The 19,874-nt window shown below is 41.8% G+C and overlaps 1 protein-coding gene across 2 annotated transcripts in view; it reads right to left on the bottom strand.

Annotated features, from left to right (window-relative positions):
• The window catches only part of vps13b (vacuolar protein sorting 13 homolog B), a 354,297-nt gene that overhangs the window by 96,145 nt on the left and 238,278 nt on the right, over positions 1–19,874 (bottom strand). For both annotated transcript variants that reach the window (XM_078171989.1, XM_078171988.1), the window contains exons 34-35: positions 17,752–17,895; positions 127–468 (exon numbers count right to left, since the gene is read on the bottom strand). In XM_078171989.1, the coding sequence (XP_078028115.1) occupies positions 127–468; positions 17,752–17,895 (486 nt within the window). The remainder of the gene's footprint in view (positions 1–126; positions 469–17,751; positions 17,896–19,874) is intronic.

Raw genomic sequence — 19,874 nt, 5'->3', positions numbered from 1 at the left:
CAATCCTCACATAAATGACACATATTGCTTTTGTGCATGGTATGAAAAATTATACACACATGGACCACTGACAAATCCAAGAACTGAGTCATGAGAGAGCCTCCATGTCACAGGCTTTTTGTTTACCTTATCCCCTGGCTCCTTCTTCTCGGGTGTGCTGGGGGTGTCCGACGATGAGGGAAGGGCCTTTGGGGGACTGGAGCAAGCATAGGTCATGACAGACATCCTACTAGCTGTGAGAAAGATGTCGAAAGGGATGAAGTTAAGGTTCTTGGTGATGGTGGACTTGTGGGAGGGCCTAGCGATGCAGTGGTGGCTGGCCCCGCTTTGCTGCTCTATTTGGACAATGCGAATGTGAGCACTGTCACTGCCGAAGCCGCTGTCCTGCCCAGTCCCACTGTGACGTGATGAGGAGTCGACGCCTGCCGCAGGGTCTCGACTGCCATGCTTCTTCTCGTATCGACGCACCTGTACACAAAAACAGAGAAAGGTAAGGCTGCATTCATATTGATGCTGATTTTTTGAGCCTTGAAGTCTACTGGAAATGGCTTCACTATAAAAACTGCTATACTTTTCTTGCCTTTATTGTCACAGATGAGTTTTCTTGCTATATAAGCCAACAGTGATTCTCAAGAACAATAATGAAATTAAAAAAGAAGGTAAAAATGTACAACTTGTACCAAATGTTTGCACTGTATTGTATTCTACAGTAAGTAGTGGCTATAGCTGCAATGATTAGTCAACTATCCAACAGGTAAATCAGCAGAAAATTAATCCATATCTACTTTGATAATTAAATGGTCGTTTTATGATTATTTGAGCAAAAAAGCAAAACATTTGAAGGTTTCATGCTTCTTAAATGTGAGAATTTGATGCTTTTCTTTGTCAAACTTACATAGCGTTGGGTTTTTTGACTGTTAATGGAATAAAACGTACCATTTGAAGAGGTCACCTTGGGCTCTGAGAAATAGAGTAGTGCAGGAATAAGTCCTAAAATCCTGAAGTGAGTTATTAGCACTCCCGGGGCCCTCATGTTGAAGAGAATGGATTTTGTTTAAGGGGTTTTTGGTTATAATATATATATATATATATATATATATATAAATAAGGTCTGTGATTAACACAAGCTTAACAGACCTTCATGTTTTATTCAACAACATAAAATACATCAGTACATACCCAACTTATGAATTTTAAAACTTATATGTGTTGTTTGCTAAAGGCGGCTGCTAACAAGTGGCTAAATGAGACTACAGAACGTCATCATGCCAAATACAGCTTTAGGTCTCCTTGTGGTGGTGATGTTAAGTCATGCAATAATTTTTATTTTCTGAGGTTTTATTGACAAAACAATTATTCAAGAAAATTATGGGCAGATTAATCCATAATAAAAATAGTCCTTAGTTGCAGCCCTGGTAGTGGCTAAAGCAGTTTGCACACATCTGTTCTGTTTTGATTTCTCTTTTTTTTTTTGTCTAAACCAACTACCACAACATTAAAGCTGAACCAGGAGAATATGATGCATCCTCTGACCTCCGTTACCAAATGATCTCAGTAAAGGACCTCAATCACAATGCCCCACACCCACACAAACACACACACACACACACACACACACAGTTACACAGGCAGCTGCTACCTGTGTAACTCCACAAACACCCTAAAACATGTGCAACAGCTTGATAAATGTGACTTAAAACATGAGATTTCAATTTGCATTAAAACAAACTGCATTATCTCAAACCAAACCAAGATGCTGTGTTAGAATTGCAGAGATGGATCAGACCATCAAATAAAAATGGATGAGAGCATTTTTTTTTCTTTTTTGCAAAGTTTGTTTCTTGTTTGGATCCTGACTTTACAAGGGGACACAAACCAAATAACTCGCTTGATTGAAACCATGGACAAATTGACCAAAGGAGGAGAGCATCATATAGCCACAGAGACATTAAAGGCATGCTCTGGGACTTTTTCTGCGGTCTTAAAATCATTTTGCACTTCTTGCAATATTGGAAATGTCTTTTAAGAAGGGCCTCACCCGGCAAATCACATCGTTTCGTGTAGTGACTGTGGTATTGTGTCTAAAGCAGCCGAGATTTTAAACTTGGCTCCAAGTAACGGATGTCGGGAGAGTTCCAGCCGTTGTGGCAATAAAAAGCTTTCAGTGACAGATGATATAAATCAATGTGAGTAGGTTGCTGGGCTTCAAGCAACAATGAAAACAGGCATCTTTATTCTGCTACCAAAGCATGCCATCTTCAAAACTATAAAGAAGCCGCCACTGGCTCCCAGGGGACATGAACGAGACAAATATATAAAACTAAACACTACCTATCAAATAATAAATAACTCAACATATTTATGTAGAACTGACACGTGTGGGGAAAAACAAGCTGGGACAAACAGAAGCATTTACTTTTCAAAAATTTCCCAAGTGCATAAAAAAATATTTTGTAGATGCTGAGAAGAAACACTTGAAACCATTCCCACAAAAGCACTCCCTTTTCTCTCATACAGCGGAACTTAGAGCATCAGAAACTGAAAATACAGAAAAAGAGAAGGGCACATGTAAAAATGTAAGACCGTTTTGGTTCATTCAACCACTAAGTCATATAAATTAAGCACTCTAATCGCTGCCGGGTTGTCAGGTGCATCATGAAGAGACTTGGGCCTATTATCATTTCCAATAACACATGCAACACTGTCACCCCATTATTAAGGCCTTTTTCATTCATATCAATGGGTCCAACATCAGTTTCAGTAAGCTACTGTTGTCTTTTGAAACATGATGGTAACAAATAGAAAACAAAGAAGACACACAGAAAGACAGTTTTCAAAAGGCTCAAGGTATGTCCCATCCTATCCCACCCTCGTCTGCTTCAACCTGCACATGGTTGCTATTACAGCATGTACTCTGAGCTGCCCCCTCTTGCTCGCTCTACATCGCTCCCTCCCACCCACTCCATGAGAATTTTAAATGTATATTATTGCTGTGGCGGAGATAGTGTTTCAAGACCTCCAGGCAAATACTAAACCCACTGGCAGCACATTAGACAGAATACTTGACTTATTAGATATTTCCTATTCTAAACAGTGTCATCAAAGGCTAAGAACAAGAGCCATATAAAACGCTGCGGCATGCCTGCCCGCCTGCCTGTTCTGTTCTGTTCGTCCAGGCTCATGTGTGGGGCTTCTATAGGATCGGCCCTGCCAGATCCCTCTCCTTTCCCTGGCCTAATGAGGACAGGATGTGTGCACTTCTTTTCTGTAGAAATGTAAGATTTTCCAAGCAATGGGGAGGGGAGAGAAGGCAGAAAAAGGGCCTCGACTTGTCTCCATGTGTGTTGTGTTAAGCGGGTGAAACTTGTATTGAGGTAAGGAGGTATTTGAAAAGGTATTCAGCAGAGGCAAAAAACGTCCACTCCAAAGAGCGCCCCACGTTGGAAGGGACAAATAAGCTGCACGGCAGCTGGGAATGAGCAAGCGCCAGTAGAAACTGCCAGATACTCTTTACGCTTCTCTGTCTCTCTTCCCAAGCTTAGGCAGTACACATGCATTTACAATTACAGCAAATACCCCGTCTTCTCTTTAACCACCACTACTAAGAGAGTGCCCCCTAAGCAAATTCTTGGTCTATATTTAGATGTGCTTACAAGTGGAATAACGGATAATGGGGAACACAATTGGGGGCGTAGAGGAAAGAGACAATGAGAAAACATACCACAGCACACAGTTGTTCATATAGTTTGAATCAATGCGTGCAATCTGTGCATTTACAAACATGCACACATAAACACACATGAAGTCAGTTGCTTTCCCAGAGTTTGATCTCAGCTATACTTTTATAGCACTTAACTGGATTCCTTCCTGTGTTTCTGGGCTCAGTTGTATTATCCATATTTTGCTAATTCACTGAAAAAGAAAACAGGTATACACAGAAAACATAAACCCATGACTCTGTAGTCTATATGCTTTAACCTTTCGCCAATTTATTCATTGACAGAAGGCAATAAATTCAGAACACAAACATGCACCGGAGCTGCAGGCCTGTTCCCAGCTGAAATCCCCTTTTCCAACCATTACTTTCTATTATATTATATAATGGCTGCACTGAAGCGCTGTTTCCAGATCCCAATACAATCTTTCTCTGGACTTAGTTGATCACGATCATGCAACTACGCACACACACACCCTCCCCAACCCCCACCGGCCAATCATGAGGTCATCCCCTCAGAGTCTCTAGGCAGAACATTCTGGAAAATGGAGGATAATCCCCAAAGTGTGAAACCATGAGTCTCCCAAGTGCCAATCATATCAGAGTGCATCTGTACGACTTCTGACCCCTATTTCTGTCAGTGTAACTCAGAACAGCTTGGCTAGAGGAAGGCTAATATGCGGAAGCAAATGTCACATCATCCAAATGCCACCCGTTTACAGTGTTGGCTGGCTAGCTGAATATGACAACATAACTTTTACATCTGAATACCACATATGCAGTTGATTGTTTCCAGATGAATGAAAAGTAGGTTGCAATTCAGGTTCAGAGATCAGGGAATATGAAAATGTGGATGTTTTTAGATGGTAGAGAAGTCGACAGGAAAGACTATAATAAATAACGCCAAAGTAACAAAGGTGACTATTATTCCTTTCAAAAGGGTCCATTTAACAGCCACATAGCCTCAGTGAAGCCTGAAGCCAGTCCAGTTATATAATAAAAACTTCAAGGGTGCCCAAGTTAGCTTCAGGGACACAAAAAGCACCCAAAAAAGGGGGGCAAAAAAGCACTGAAAAAGACATAAATATATGTTCACTATATTTTAAGGATAACATAAAAACATGTTATAAAATTAAAAAAAACACCCTGCTTTTAGCCTGCTTGTAGTACAAATGAATAAACTTAACTGAAAGTACAAAATGCAACTAAAAACACATGACAGTTAACGATGATGACAACGGGACATCAATGCTAAATAAGTTTAATGTCTCTTGATGACATAATCAAAGTACTGGTGAATGGAAAGGTTGATTGAGTGACTTCACTAGGAAGTGACAACAGGGCTAATAGCGGGAGACGGTCAAGGCAGCGGTACAAAAAGAACCTGAACATTAGTGTTGAGTGAAAAAGGTCAGCCACTTGACATCATTAGAGAATTACAGTTGGTAAAGAAAACCTTGAAGTATGCGGGGACAGAGTTGTCACGGAGAGCCAGAAACAGATTACAGACACACTTCTTAACCATATCATGTTGTCTTCCAAAAAAAACAAAAGAAAAAGTTACTGCACATGTACTATATTTCCACTTCTGGCTATCACCTCTCAGGCTTTTCAATCATAGCAATGTACATGCTTGTTTATTAACTTTAACAGACATGACTGTGGAGATAAAACAAGCTGCAATTAGTAGCACTTTTCTACCTAAATGAAACCAGTGGCAGGCGGTTTCAGTAGTCATAGTAGTCAGGTGAGGTCAGCTTAGGAACTGAGCTGCTTTGCATGCACTTCGTGTTGAAAATTGTACAATGTTTATCACAGTTTTCCCATGTTCTCTTGTAACCACAGTAGAATTCCCATTGAAAAACGTGGAAGTCATATTACTTAATCTTGCTGACAGAACTATTCAGTTGAGCTACTTGCTTAGCGGACGCCTGCATGGAAATTAACTTCTGTATCTTGACTACATCACAGTTTACAGGTTAGGCCCCTGCTGTGCTACCCGCTATTGTTTACCAGAGCCATAAAGCTGATAGCAGGCCTCTGTGCTTTTGTGCTGATGGAAGAAAACCTCAATGCGGCAATACCTCATTTTAATCAAAAATAATAACAATAATACTTAACCAAATGCCATAAAGACCGCAATTCATTCTCTCATTTTCTTGAGGAAAACAGAGGGGGGAAGACATTTATAACATGAAGTCACCGCTCTTTGTACGCCAAAACAGCGGTCACAAAGCAAAAAAGGGCATCAAAGGCAGTCATTTAATACATTCAACTTTGTTTCAATAACAAAGGCAACCTGCTATGCACTTCAACTGAACCACAACAAAGAAGCAATGGAAGGTCGTGACCCCAGAGCTTGCAAATGGATGCCGAGTGCTTCAGAGTGACTGTCAACTGTATTTTAAACACAGAGTACTCCAAAGCTCTGGGCGCCGAGTGGGGCCATTTTAACAAGCTCCCTCCACCCAAGTAATGCTGGTGGGTGGGATTACTCCTCCAGGATTTAACAGCATGAGAGACAGTATCCTTTTCGTTCTCTCTTCCCAAAATCCAGGCCCCTAAGCACCCTAACCTCTCCTCAGCCCCTCAATCTGTGCTTTGGATAGAATTAAAGAAATAACACTGCGAGAATATTTTGCTTACCATGTCAGACACTCTCTTGTTCCCCTGATGCCATGTGACATACAGGGGGGAACGCAAACATCCGTGTGACAGTAATAATTTACGCATGTTGACATTCCTAAAGCGCTGGGTCAGTTGGAACACTTTCCATCCGGAAAGACCTACTGGAGGAGAAGTGAGGAGAGGCGAGGACTGAGTATGACACGGCTGGTCTAAATAGAGGAATGCCTGTGAAACACCTAACTGGAAAAAACAAAGGAGAGATGAACAGACAAGAAAACATGAAGACAGAGATGATGTTCTTCTGTTTTCAGCTGCTTTATGGCTTGGAAAAGCCCTGGCTCAAAAACAAAGATGCAATATGATAAAGGCTAGAGAATGAAAAGAAAAATTGTGAAAAGAGTGAGTTAATATGGTCCATCTGGGGAACTACAGTATGCTGCTCAACAAAAACCTGGCTCTGGGAGATGTGGCGGCCAAAGCCTCTGTTTTATAATTGATTGAACTTCAAAACCAATTCTCTCCTACCCCTGCACATGACATTAGTTTGCTTACAAATAGAATGCGGATTGCCTTTGCTTAGTGCAGCAGGGCTGGATCCAGAGCTCTGACATTCAGCAGGCTGCAGTGTTGTGCTCGACACGTTGAGTTAAAGGCCTTCCCAGTACGACTCCAGGCCCTCAGAGGAGCTCGCCAAACCCACCATGCCCCGCTTGTAAGCTTTGGCAATCAAGAATGATTTAAAAGGTCTGACAGACACCACCCTTAAAGTTCAACAGGAGACTTATTGCTTCAGTCATCCTCAACAGATCCACCAATCTTAACCAAAACCCCGATTCAGATCCACCAATCAAATCCAATGCTTGGGTTAGGGGTGATTGTGAGGACATGCAGGAATTACCCCGTATCGCTACAATAACACTGACTGTTTGTATAAGCAGGATGCAATGTATTTGTATTAGTCAGTAAAGAAAGTGTTCAAAAATGCCAGAAGACCATTTGTAGATTAACACCACGAGTGTGTTAATGAAAACAAACAAATGGGGAAAGTGGCTCAACTGTCATGATGTAAGTATTCAGAAATGATATACAGGCTTTCTCTGCTCATCCGACATAATCTGTTGGTTGGAATTGGATGCTGCTGCATGGACTTTATCACCAAATGCTTCCATCATTAATGATAAACAAGATATCAGCCATATGGTAAACAAAGCAGGGACAGCAAAGACACTGACTTTTTATGATAAAGTTATCACGGGGCTAAAGCTAGATGGAGAACTTGGCAGAACAAATGTGGCTGATAAATGGATGAATGGCTTTTGTACATGCAATACAAAAACATCTATATCAACTCCTTGTCTTACATCCCTAGACAACTGCAACCAGACTCCTAACATTTTATTTGGTAACTGATTAAATTAAGATGAAGGCCAGATGTGGAGAGAAAGGTGAGAAGAGAAGACACGCTACAACAAAAGTAAAAGTGAATGAGAGACCGAGGCAAGCTTGGGTCTGTCTTAATTGCTGTTCCTGGTCTCCATAGCAGCAGTCATCATTAAACTTTCTCCTCTCTTTTTTCCATGGGAGTGGAGTACAGAGCAACTGTCTCTCATTAGCTGTCACTGTCCCTAATATTCAGGCTCCAGTATTTACACATGCCATGAGTCCCTGAGTGAGGACCGCTTGATGGTAACGTTTGTGTCTGAAAGTTGCGGGTGTGAAGTGTCAGTCTGTGGGTAAGCTACTGTGAGTAATCCTGCATGTGAGTAAATATGTAATCTCTCAGAAAGTCTGCAGGTTTTAGAGTATCATTTGTATCTGCAATTTGACTTAAAATGTCTGTTAATTGTGTGTTTTGTCCATATCAAGAAACAGTTGTAAGAGCACTGACCCAGTGTGATTCCTTTTTCATTTCATCACTGTTTATATTTAGTGGGTAAAGTGAAGTGTGGCAACGCACCACAATTCACAAGCACGCACACAGTGAAAACACTCTCGGTACAACAGAGAGCTATGCAGCAGAGCAATCATCAGGTTTCAGCTTGGCCCTCAAGATCACTCATCCAAGCTTTCAACTTAACATCATTAGCTTTGGCATTATGTTTTCAACAAACAAACAACAAAAGAGACTTCAAACTGCATTGTCTTCAGCATGGGCTCGGCGGTTCACGAAAGCAGACGTCTGAGAGACTTCAAAAAGCAGCGGAGATGCCTTTCATTAGGTCATAAAGTGTTCCTCTGAAGCGTCTCCCTGCGCTGCCTGGCGGCCATGTCTGTATTCTCTGCTTTAGTAACAAGGTCATGGGGAAACAGCAACAGCAGAGAAACAACAGCGACCCGAGGTGAGACGACAGGGTTGAGGAGGGTAGATGAGCCCCAGGTGGTCTGCTGAACACTGTGAGCGATGCTGCTGTGATCAGCCCACTCACTGGGGAGTCAGCACACACATTCACAGTTGCAAAAGGACATACTTGCAACCACACACTAGTTTGTATACACATTCAGAAATAAGGGTGCATGCGCGCACACACACACACACACACACTGCTGTGCACACAAAGATACGTGCATAAGATTGCATACAAATTCAAAGAGCAGCGTGAAGACAGGAACAATCCTGGCTCGCTGTCTATTTACAGAGCTGAAATTAGAAGAGGAGGATTGAAGTAATCTTCCTTTAATTTCTCTCTGGATGTGCTCCCAGGGCTGAGTGAGACAAAGGTTCTGATGTACTGTATGTTAGGTTCTCAAAGGAGAATGATGCAAGACCCCCTGTCCCCTCATCTGAGTTAGCGAGGAGGGCCTTGATAAGGGGGGAAAGAGGACATGGCTAGAGGACACCTCCAAAAAAGACCCAAGTTAAAATCCATTTAAAAAAAGTTAAGATACATTGGCTGAATGAGACAAGCACAGGTCAAGAGGACAGTGTGGAAGGAGGAACAATTTCAGGTGTTAAAGACCTGATCACTAGGCTGCACTGGTGGGATTCAGAAGCAGAGTTCAACACTGGAAGAACACCTGTAATACATTAAACTGCAAAACTAAGTCATCACCACACACATGCGTTTTTCTGTTCTGGCTTGAGTACTGGCAATTCAAAAGTACTGCAACTCAAATGAACACATTATCAAGAATGGATGTTTAGCTTGTGGACTGTTCCAACTGTTGGAATATGCAAGGTGCATGCAATGATTCATCTTTGTCATGCACATCTGAACCACTGGAGCAGCTCCAAACAGACAAACTGAAACAGGTGAGGTATAAAATCAAGCCCACCTCTTGATCATCCAAAACATCTGAGCTATGTTTTGGAGTTGGGCCTCAAGTGGCTACATGGCACCTATCCGTGCATATCTATCATTGCCTAGATTTCATTCGGGTTTACATGCCTCTCTCGGGTTTCAGTCACAAGTCGTAAGTACAAAGACATCCTTCATTTCACACATACATTCATAGATAGCACTGGCAGTATACATAGAATTATGTTTCGTTCTTTAAGCATGTACTGACATGTCCAACTGATTTCACAGTTAGGGCTGCAATAATGTCTTTAAACATATATCTGCATATATATGCAGCATCTGTAGGAAACACGATTTTAGTACTTGGAGTGTTCTGGTTTCCGTTGTCTGAGTAGTATGACCAATCATGTTTGAGCAGGCTTTGGTTGCCTGCAGAGCAAAAAAGGCAGAAGTCATTGGGCAAAATGCAACCTCATAACCCATCAGCTATTGTCTCATGATGATTTAACTTTTCCTTAGCTTTTTTCTATGCAGATCTTAGGGATTTATATCTATATCTATATCTAGATCTATAGGGATTAGCCAAAATGTTGTCTGGACCTGTCTCATATTGCTAATCCAACTGTAAAAGCCTGAAAAACAGGGTCCGAACACTAGACCAAGATAATCAAACTACAAACACTGACCGGCGCATGTGGGAGGCCTGCATATCCACTGGCTACACTGGATCTCCCAAAATATTGGCTGTTACTCCCAGAGATTATATGATAGCAGATGGGTTTCGAGATTTCAACAACGACATGTTCCATTTTCGACTCATGCCTTGAGTATAATAACCAATTGTCTGGTCTATAGACTGTCAATAATAGTGGAAAAACACCCACCACAATATTGCAGAGCCCTCAAAGAGCTTGTTTTGTTCAGTCAACGATCAAAAAAATCAGTTTACAATAACAAAACAGACAATGCAGCCAATATTCACATTTAAGAAGCTCGAAAAACAACTTAAACAATTAATCAGTTATCAAAATTGCTGTTGATTATTACATTATTTTACCCTCATGAGACCTGGAACACATAGTAGCATAGAAACATGAAAAAAAGAGAATGTGCCTGCACCCATGGAAAATCTTTCACTAGCCTGGAATGTTGTGTGAGTTTTTAGGGTTTAATTTTAGGATAAATATTTAGTTTAAAGAAAGCAGTCCAAGAGGAACTCAGTAGTACTCCAGTCAACTGCAAGACTTGCAGACATTTGTATAGTCAAATGCAAACATTTGCATCCACATACATGTGTATATGCACATGCAAACCCACACATGCTATAGCATACATACACACACTTTTACTACACCATCCAAGTTACAGAGTGAGAACCCAATACTCTCCATCACCTGTTATTCTAGGTGGAATCTTGCTTATACAGGTGTTAGGAGAAAAAAAAGAGTTTCCTCTTTTCACCTCTTCAGACTAAAATTCTGGGCTTTTTCACTGAACAAAGTCTACCATGGTGTGTACATATGTGTCTGCACTAGTTGGCCTGGTGTGCCCTGCTTTTACTGGTCCCCTGGGTGTGTGACCCGATTTCCCTTGCAGGCAGAGAGAGAGGGCACTCCTGACTCCTCCTCACCTGAGTCGACACCCGATCCCAGGGTTCACAGTGGGGGCCCACTGCCTCTCCTCAAAGGCGGCGTTTGTTTCCCTGCTCTAATAGAATTCCAACCTCTGTGATTTTATCTGGAGTTTTCACGCCAATTTTGCCAAAACCGATTGAGGGGAGAGCAAATTCAGCTGCTACTGATCTCAAATAGATTGAGTTTCCAAGGGGCCAATTTAAGAATGTGCCACGGTTATGCTTTGAGAAGAAGGTGGGCTGGGATGCGGGGGCTGAACCGACAAGGTGAGTTGTTATGACTGGCTGTCAATTAGCAGTTGATTCACACAGGAGGGTCAGTGAGACATGAACCAAAAAAAAAAAAAAAAAGATAAGTTTTCATAACAAAAGGAGGGCAGCGAGATGAACACTATGAAAATATGTATGTTTAAGATAAGCTGAGACAACGACGCTTACTTAACAGATGTAAGTCAGCCAAAATGGAAAAGGAGATGGCTGTGCAGGGAGCCTTATTTATTATTACTCTCAGCAGCAACAGGGCGAAGGAAAATAGAGCTAAGCAGGATGGGAAGAGGTCAGGGTGAAAGGGATCTGGCCCTCGGAGAGGGTTAATAGCCAGGTTGACTGGTTAAGGGCTGACCTCTGAGGAACGTCAGCTCCCACATTTACAGACAAATACTTTGGACAGAGCCAGGAATCAAAGCAAACACAAAATTCAGACTCTCTCTTTCTCACTGTGTCATGTCTCATCTCCGTGGATTTCTCCCTTTTCCTTCTTGTTCCCTCTTGCATTCTCTGTCATTTGGCCATCATCTCTCAAGCTGTCTCCACTCTCTTACTGTCTGCTCTGTTCCCTTTCCATGCTTTGGATTTTCACTCTCATCTGATGTCTCCCTATTTCTGTTGGCCAAAAGAGCACATAAAAGCTCCTCTGACACCTCACTGTCCTGGAAGGATCGGAGGTCGAGAGAGAGACTTTAGTTCTCAAAGCTCAACAGCTACGAGACAATATGAAACACTCATCACAAAGAGGAGCGGTCTTGGAAATGGTTTACTTTAAACATACACAGACAAGGATCCAGCCCCAGGTCGCTCAGTGAGCCAAGCTTGTCAACAACACCATGGCTTAGATAAGCCGTGTTTTTGACATTCAGCTAATACTCCTACATGAACAAGAGCTAAATTGTTATACAACAGGGCAGGATAGGTCACCGAGCTTCCATTCTCCCACAGTGTAACACTTAGTAGCATTTGGAGTGAAGACTGAAGTGCAGAAAGGTCTTCACTTATTTCATAGTTTTTATTATTCTATTTATCTGAAAGCAAGCAAGTTAGTTTAGGGAAATTTGAGATCTTTTCTGACTGTTGATCTATGCCACAGTTTGGCCTTTTGATGAAAAGACAAATACAACAGTGTAAAGCTTTGACACTGCATCATCTCCTAAATTAGACTACCATAAAATCTATGAAACAATAATACCAAAAAAAAAAAAATCCAAAAAAAAAAAAACCTTACTGTACAAACGCATGTAACTGTAGTTGAGAGTGGTTGTGTGGGCGATGTCGAAAAAACATGCATCTGTAAAACACTGCCTCCTCCCCACTAATAACCTCAAACTGCTGTCCAAACCCACTGACAAACCAAACCAGCTACCGACCGGCGAGCTCGTGCCTACTGTAAATTCACTTCTCACAGCGGTTCGTCTTGGCTGCCGATCTGCTCCGCTGTCTATAGTGCTGCATTAGTCCAGCTTTGCGTGACAGACAGTGCAGCTTGTGTGCATCCTCAACGCAGGCGTTTAAGACTACACAGATGTAAGAGTACAGTATTATCATAATCTACAGACTGTCAAATTCTATCTGTCTCCAGAGGAGGGACCCTCTCCACTGTCAGCCAGCTCACTACTTAACTAGCCAGCTCTGGAAGCACCAACACTTTTCCAACCAGGAGCTGTGCCAGTCCCACGAGGGAAAAACAGATGAATGAGAGAGGACGGGCAGCATGGAAAAGAGAGGAGAAGTGATAAAAAGTGGAATGAAGGAAGAGTTGGATGAAGGTTAAAAGATGCCAGAGACTGAGTAGGAAAGACAAAGTAGGTGGTAGATGGAGTTGCACATAGCCTCACAATGCCAACTGATGTGGTAAGTGATACAAAAAGGAAGGAAAGAAGAGAAAAGAGAGAAAAGAGGGAGAGAGGAAGAATAGAGATAAGGCAGGTAATGGGTGATTGGGAGGTTTTCCCCATGTGTGTCTACTAAAAACTGTAATTCAGAGGTTCCTGTGAGGCCTGATACCTTGTCCTGAACCTGGGTGCTGCCTTAGTGTGTGTTTGTGTGTGCACTGGCATCAGTGTGTGTGTGTGTGTGTGTGTGTGTAAGTGCATGAGTGTTGGAGGAAGTCTAAAGCCCTGTTTCCCATGCGTGTAATCATCCCAGGATGAGGTGGAGGATGAAGCCGAGCGGGACTTCCCCTGCACCAGAGGGTATTTTCCTCTCACACTGTGGTACAAGCACATGGCTGACCCGAGCTGCCTCTGCTTGTGTGTGTGTGTGTGTGTGTGTGTGTGTGTGAGAAAGAGAGAGAGAGAGAGACATACCAACTTGGGACGATGGAAGCAATTTTTAAAAATATTCTCTATTTTGGCTCTTAACCAGTTTGGGACATTACTAAAATACTTTGGGAGCTTGTCATTGTGGCAACTACATGACAACCAGACAGTGATGGCAACAACGAGAGGTTACACTATAAAATATGTTTTAAGGAATGGATGGCATGGATGTGGCAAATAAGAGAATGATATAGTGTGTGTGTGTGTGTGTGTGTGTGTGTGTGTGTGTGTGCGCGCGCACGCACGCACACAGACACATGTGGAGGAAGAAGTGGTGGTTAAAAGAGACTAGAACGAGAAGCTGCTGGGAAGATGCAGATTTGCACACTTTCACACGAAGCCATTAACTTCTCTGTCGTTCTTTCTGAAGAACAAATAACGTCATAGCAGAGCTGACGCACAGAATGCAGACACACAAACAAACACACACAGGTCAGCTGCTCAGTCATAAAGTAGTATTATAGTATTGGCTCCCAAATAAAAGGCTGCTGCTGGCAGTTACCATGCAGAGAATGTGGGGACCATGTGTATGCATGTGCACATGTGTGTGTGTGTGTGTGTGTGTGTGTGTGAGGGTATACACTTCTGTGTTGCTGGGTGACAGTGCCGATGACAGAGCGGTGAGATAAGTCCCAGAAGCTGCTCTATCATCTATTCATAGCTCCCTGACTGTGAGACCTCCTGCTGCTGAAAGCTGCCTGATCTCAACCCAGCCTCACTTTATCATCATTAACATCAACCAAAAAATACAGAGATGAAGTCAAACTGTGACGGACCGTAGCTAATGCTGCGATAAACATCCTAATAATGCCTTGACTTATAGAGCAACAAATCTGCTTATGGACTGCTAAGAAATCATGGTGCATTTGCTCTGCATTTCAATCATGATTTAAGTGGAAACTGGTATGGGAACTGTGGACAACTGGCTACAATGCACAATGACACAGAAAACACAGATTCTGAGAAAATAATCTTGGACAGCGTTGCTGTGTATGCATGAAAAGGTCATAATAAATGTGTGTATGTGTGTGGACAGATTCTCTCAAAGCACAGCTCAGTAACTAGAAATGACTGCAATCACACACAAGGCTCACACATATTGCCCACGCGCCTGGCTCGCCTCACCACTGCCAGGGAACCCAAAAGCCCCTACAAAACAAATTCATTAACCCAGACAATAAAACACAGCTGTGAGGGGCGAGGGGAACTGTTTGAAATCAGTGCCCGGGATTGTGGAGAATCTGTTCGAGGCAAACAGTGTGTTCTCAAAATGTCTAGGAAAAAAATAAATGGATAAAAAAAAGAGAGGAAAGGATTTGGAAATAAGAGAGAGTGAGCAGGGAGCGGTGTTTAATTTAAACTCTTTCAGGGGACAGTGCTGACTGTGAGAGCGGAGATGCTTTATTGAAGCACAACAACAAAAACAATTCCCCCGTACCAGATGCTTGAGATCCAGGACCTGTTTTTAATTGAATCCTTTGAACAGGTTGTATAAAGGAAGTACAAACAAAACTGTCAAATACTATAAATATCATTACGGAAGTTGGGTTTGAATTAAAAAAAAAAAAAAAGAAAAAGAAGAAGACAGATACATGCACCAAATCCAGATTCTGGCATGGTGGAAACTGGCAATGGAAATACATCTGAACTTTATGATTACTATTTGTAATCTGTTAGCAGGGGGTGGAGAAGCATCTGTTTTATTCTATTCAGTTAGTCTATTCTAACTCCATCAAAAGTCTTTACCTGTTCCAAACTCATATTCCAAACAATGTCAGGGCACATACTACTGATATTATTTGATGGTGGTGTGTCTAATGTGTTTGCAGGGGGTAGACAGGCTGCTGGCAGAGCAGACTGTGAGTGAAGAGAAGCAGCGCTCAGGAGCCAGGGTCTGAGCACGTAGAGTCATGGTGCTGTAGTTAAACCCACCACTAGAGGGCTCTGCAGCTTGTGGAATGAGCTTCTGAAGGCATGAACACACCAGACCCGATCATGTCTTAGTCACACTGACCTCCCTTCTGCAGGTTCTGGGCCAAGCAGCCGGACAGATGCGGTGGCCAAAAGACTTACGACACTGAGATAGATGGAGGTACAAATGGTTTTACAGAGAGTGTCCAAAAAGCTAAAGCCAGAGCACATTTATTCAGAGTAACCTCCATGCTCTGCAGCTGCACAGAGGTGAAGACACACACTGACTGACCTCAGTGTTAATGATACTGTTACACTCCATAATGGCACTACTATAAAACGAAATGAGTAAAGAATATGGTATAATGCACCTGAAATTAATATGGTATAATAAAAGTAAAAAGTGAAACAGTGAGAGTTCCCAACAACTGTGACCAAAAAGCCAATATTAAATGAAAGCAGAGGAATTTTCCCAAGCATATATACTTCATTTCTCAATAGTGGATGGATGATCATTATATTACATCACTCTGGACCTATGGGTCATTTCAATTTCACTTAATCCCACTGAAGGCAGCAATAACACAGCGGTTAGATGTGAATTTATGAACAAAAAGTTGACTGTTCCCATCTTTGGATAAACTAGGAAACATGGCCGGGGGAAAAGAACATAACACTTTGCAGCTACTGTCACAGTGCCCTTGAGCAATTCCCTTAATCCCCAGCTCCTCCGGCTGGAGTTGCTCAGCACAAATGCACATAAAAATGAAATCATAGAGGAAGGTTTTTTTGTGTATGTGAAGCTAGCTGTTGGTGGAAAAAATGCTCAGTTTACATTGCCTTAAAAAACATAAAGGTAACCACATTTTCTAATTTTAAAACAGTTGCCAATGGACCTCCCAGAATAGCTGCTTGCTGAACTTTCTCAACGTGCCATGAACCTGGATGAACCCTCTACAGCCGTTAGCTGCCCCTCAACAGAATCAAGCCATGAATCATTACAAGTCAGGGGTGAGGGCTCCGAGATCACCTAAATCAGAACCAGATGCACAGCAGGCACCTCCTTAGGACTAACTGTATAAATAACTAAAAAAAAGAATAATAAAAGAAGTCAGCAAACTTCACACCATGTCTTCTCTCATAAGCTTCTATGATTGCAAAACTTCCTTTTTAATATTTAATTTTATGAAGTTGTTTTGCTTTCAACAGCCAAATCAGTGAATGTATTTTATATAAATGATAGTAATGCTTGTAGTGGCCCCCCAGGAAGCCAACAACGTCACTTCACAGAAGCCCTTACAGGGTCTGAGTCATCTGACGCAGTCACTGCACGTCAGTACACCCATCCTCCCGTAAAGAATCCTGAGTGGAGATAACAGTAAAATCACTCCGTCAACTAATTTCATCCCATTCCCCCTCTTCTTCTCTCCCCTGTCCCCTTCCCTCCTCTATGACTCCCATCCTCGCCACAGCTGGTAAATATTTTTATATTGTGTTCCATTAGAAAGTTTTATTAAGCGGTCAGACAGGGCAAATGGCGCCTGGGAGCTCCCTGTCCTGTAAACAATAGGAAGGGCCCTGAAAGCTGCAGCTGAGTGCAGCGCAGTAAACTAAGGTCACATTAGAGAACTGCCTTGCTCTGAGTGAGTAAATATTTAAATGTGTTAGATTCACCCAAAATAGTGAGGGGCGATGGTTAGGGGCACCGTATCAGGGAAACGGTTGTGATGTATTTTTGAGTGAAACTGGCGTAGCCCCATGCAGTGATTTGTAAATGGAGGTATGTCACACTGTGGTACTTCAAGAAGATTAACAGCAAGGGAGAGGTGATCTGAGGGCCAAGATGTGATGTGTGAGCATGTAACTATAACTACTGTGGGGCCCGGCCTTACGACCTTATGTGTGTGTGTGTGTGTGTGTGTGAGAGTGATTCTGAGTACAACACATACATATTATATACCTCTGACAAACTAAAGACTGAAGAAGTGGAAAGACATGCTGAGTTGAAAGATTGTTGTTGATAACAGCACATACCTCAGCACTTTTCTCAGGAGCCTCCATTCCCACCATGTTTTCTCTGAGAAGCTGCTGAAGGAGCTGCACCTGGGCAACGCTGAGGTAGAAATCCAGACTGCTGGTCACATTTACCTCCAGAGAGTGGCCACACACCACCACCTCCTAGAGAGATGAAGGAGATAGCACAGAGGGAAATGAAAAGAGGGGCGTGGGTGGAGAGAGCAGGAAAGACATATTCGATAACACATCAGGATTGTTTGTGACCTCATTCACCGCTTCTCTCTCTTTTTTTTAAACTTTTATACTCTTGGTGTATTTACTTTCCGTGTCCCCTCTATCTTGCTCCCTTTAGCTCAGTTGTTCCCTCCTTCCCCTCTTCCATCTGTCCTCTCCAGGGTCCCACCCACAGCCAGCAGTTCAAACCTCAGCCTGGAGGCTACATCTAACAGGATATCACTCACTAACACTCTGGGTTGAACCACACACACACGGGCCAAACCTACAGTAACTACACACAATGGTATTTGGCAACTACTGTGTAAACATAATCTATTCAAACCCACTGTTTAAAAAACATAAAAAGGATTGTTAATATTTTATTCAGTATTGAACGAATCATCAAATATCACAATTTGTTTTTGCTTTCTCTCTTTTAGATATATAGAATATATTATATTGTATAATCATTATGATTATGATTATTACTGTTATTATTAGTAGTATAAGTAGTAGTAGTAGCACTTACATTAACACACAAGGTCATTACATCATAAGGTTACAATAATAGTTATTGAATATGTTGCCTGGATGAATGACAGTTTGGACTGTAGACTGAAGATGTACAACATCTACTGTAGATTATAATGAATACATTAATAATTGAATTAAGATAACTGTTACATTTATGTGGTTAGCATGCATGAATCTTTTAAAAGCACCTGGAGGTTAGTTAAAAATAAATATTAATAAAATTATACAAATTGTTGTAATTCATCTACACTACGTAGTTCAAAGTCCTGTTTCTGTTGTTACTGGCCCTGAGTCTCCATATCTCAGGGACTCATACAATTCACATTGTGTGTGTGTGTGTGTGTGTGTGTGTGTGTGTGTGTGTGCGTGTCAGAGCAAACTATGGATTAGCTGTTACACATTGTCAAGGGGCACGTTAGTGTGGACCGACGAGGCATCAAAGAGGCAGGAAGTCTCAGAGAGCTGTGCCAGAAAACATCAGCTGTATAAGCAGAAAGGTTCGAACTCTGTGGGTCAAAAAGCCTCCATTACACGGCGAGCTGGCGGAGGGATTCCTAATGAGGAAGTTACTGTATGTTAGGAGGCAAACCGTAAATACTTCTGACATCTCACATAATCAATGTCTATTTTCATATGGACAACGGATTGCAAGAGTAATGGTTACAATCAGGGTTATAACAGGTCATGGTCAAAGGACCTTAAATGTCAGTGTAAGCGGTGAACAAACCTCTGCAAAGAAAAATATGCAACCTCTGACTCACTGAAAGTTACTTAGAAAATCTTCCTCCATATTATTAACTTGGAAATATCATGTATTGTTATATTATGTTAAATTTTTGGCTGCCAATAAAAGTCTAAATGAGAAAAAAAAAGAAAATCTTCCTCCTAAATTTTGATGATAAAATGTATCTTTTTTGCTTTTACTTTGACTGTGTTAATTAGCTTTCCACAGTATACTCTTGAAGTCCTCCCATACACATTTTAAAGTATGTACAAATACTCTGCTATGATTCATATTTTGTTTAACATGGTTCTCCCACACAAAGTTTTAAAAAAAGCAAACACAACAAAACAGAAACTCTGAAAAGGGTTCAGAAGCACATCTATTCTTTTATCCCTCATTTAGGAAATCTGGATCTGGCCTACGCCTCACCCACCATCGCTGCTTAGGGCAGATTTCACTTTTGCTTTTCACTTTCTTTCTGCTTTTCACTTTCTCCAGCACTGCTGGCACTAGGTTTGTTGTTTACCAAAACTGGCAACTAGCAGATGTATGTAATGGTAAGTAATGCTAAGTGTATGTTAGTTAGCATCTTTTATTTGTTTAAGTTGTTTGTTAGCTTGTCGCAAGGTTGGACATTAACTTTTTTGGTCCACCTGCCACTGTGGCT

This window comes from Epinephelus lanceolatus, chromosome 10 (genome assembly GCF_041903045.1).
Source record: "Epinephelus lanceolatus isolate andai-2023 chromosome 10, ASM4190304v1, whole genome shotgun sequence".
NCBI classification, from domain to species: domain Eukaryota; kingdom Metazoa; phylum Chordata; class Actinopteri; order Perciformes; family Serranidae; genus Epinephelus; species Epinephelus lanceolatus.
The sequence above is the reverse complement of the archived record's forward strand: the minus strand, read 5'-3'. Positions and strand labels throughout refer to the sequence as shown.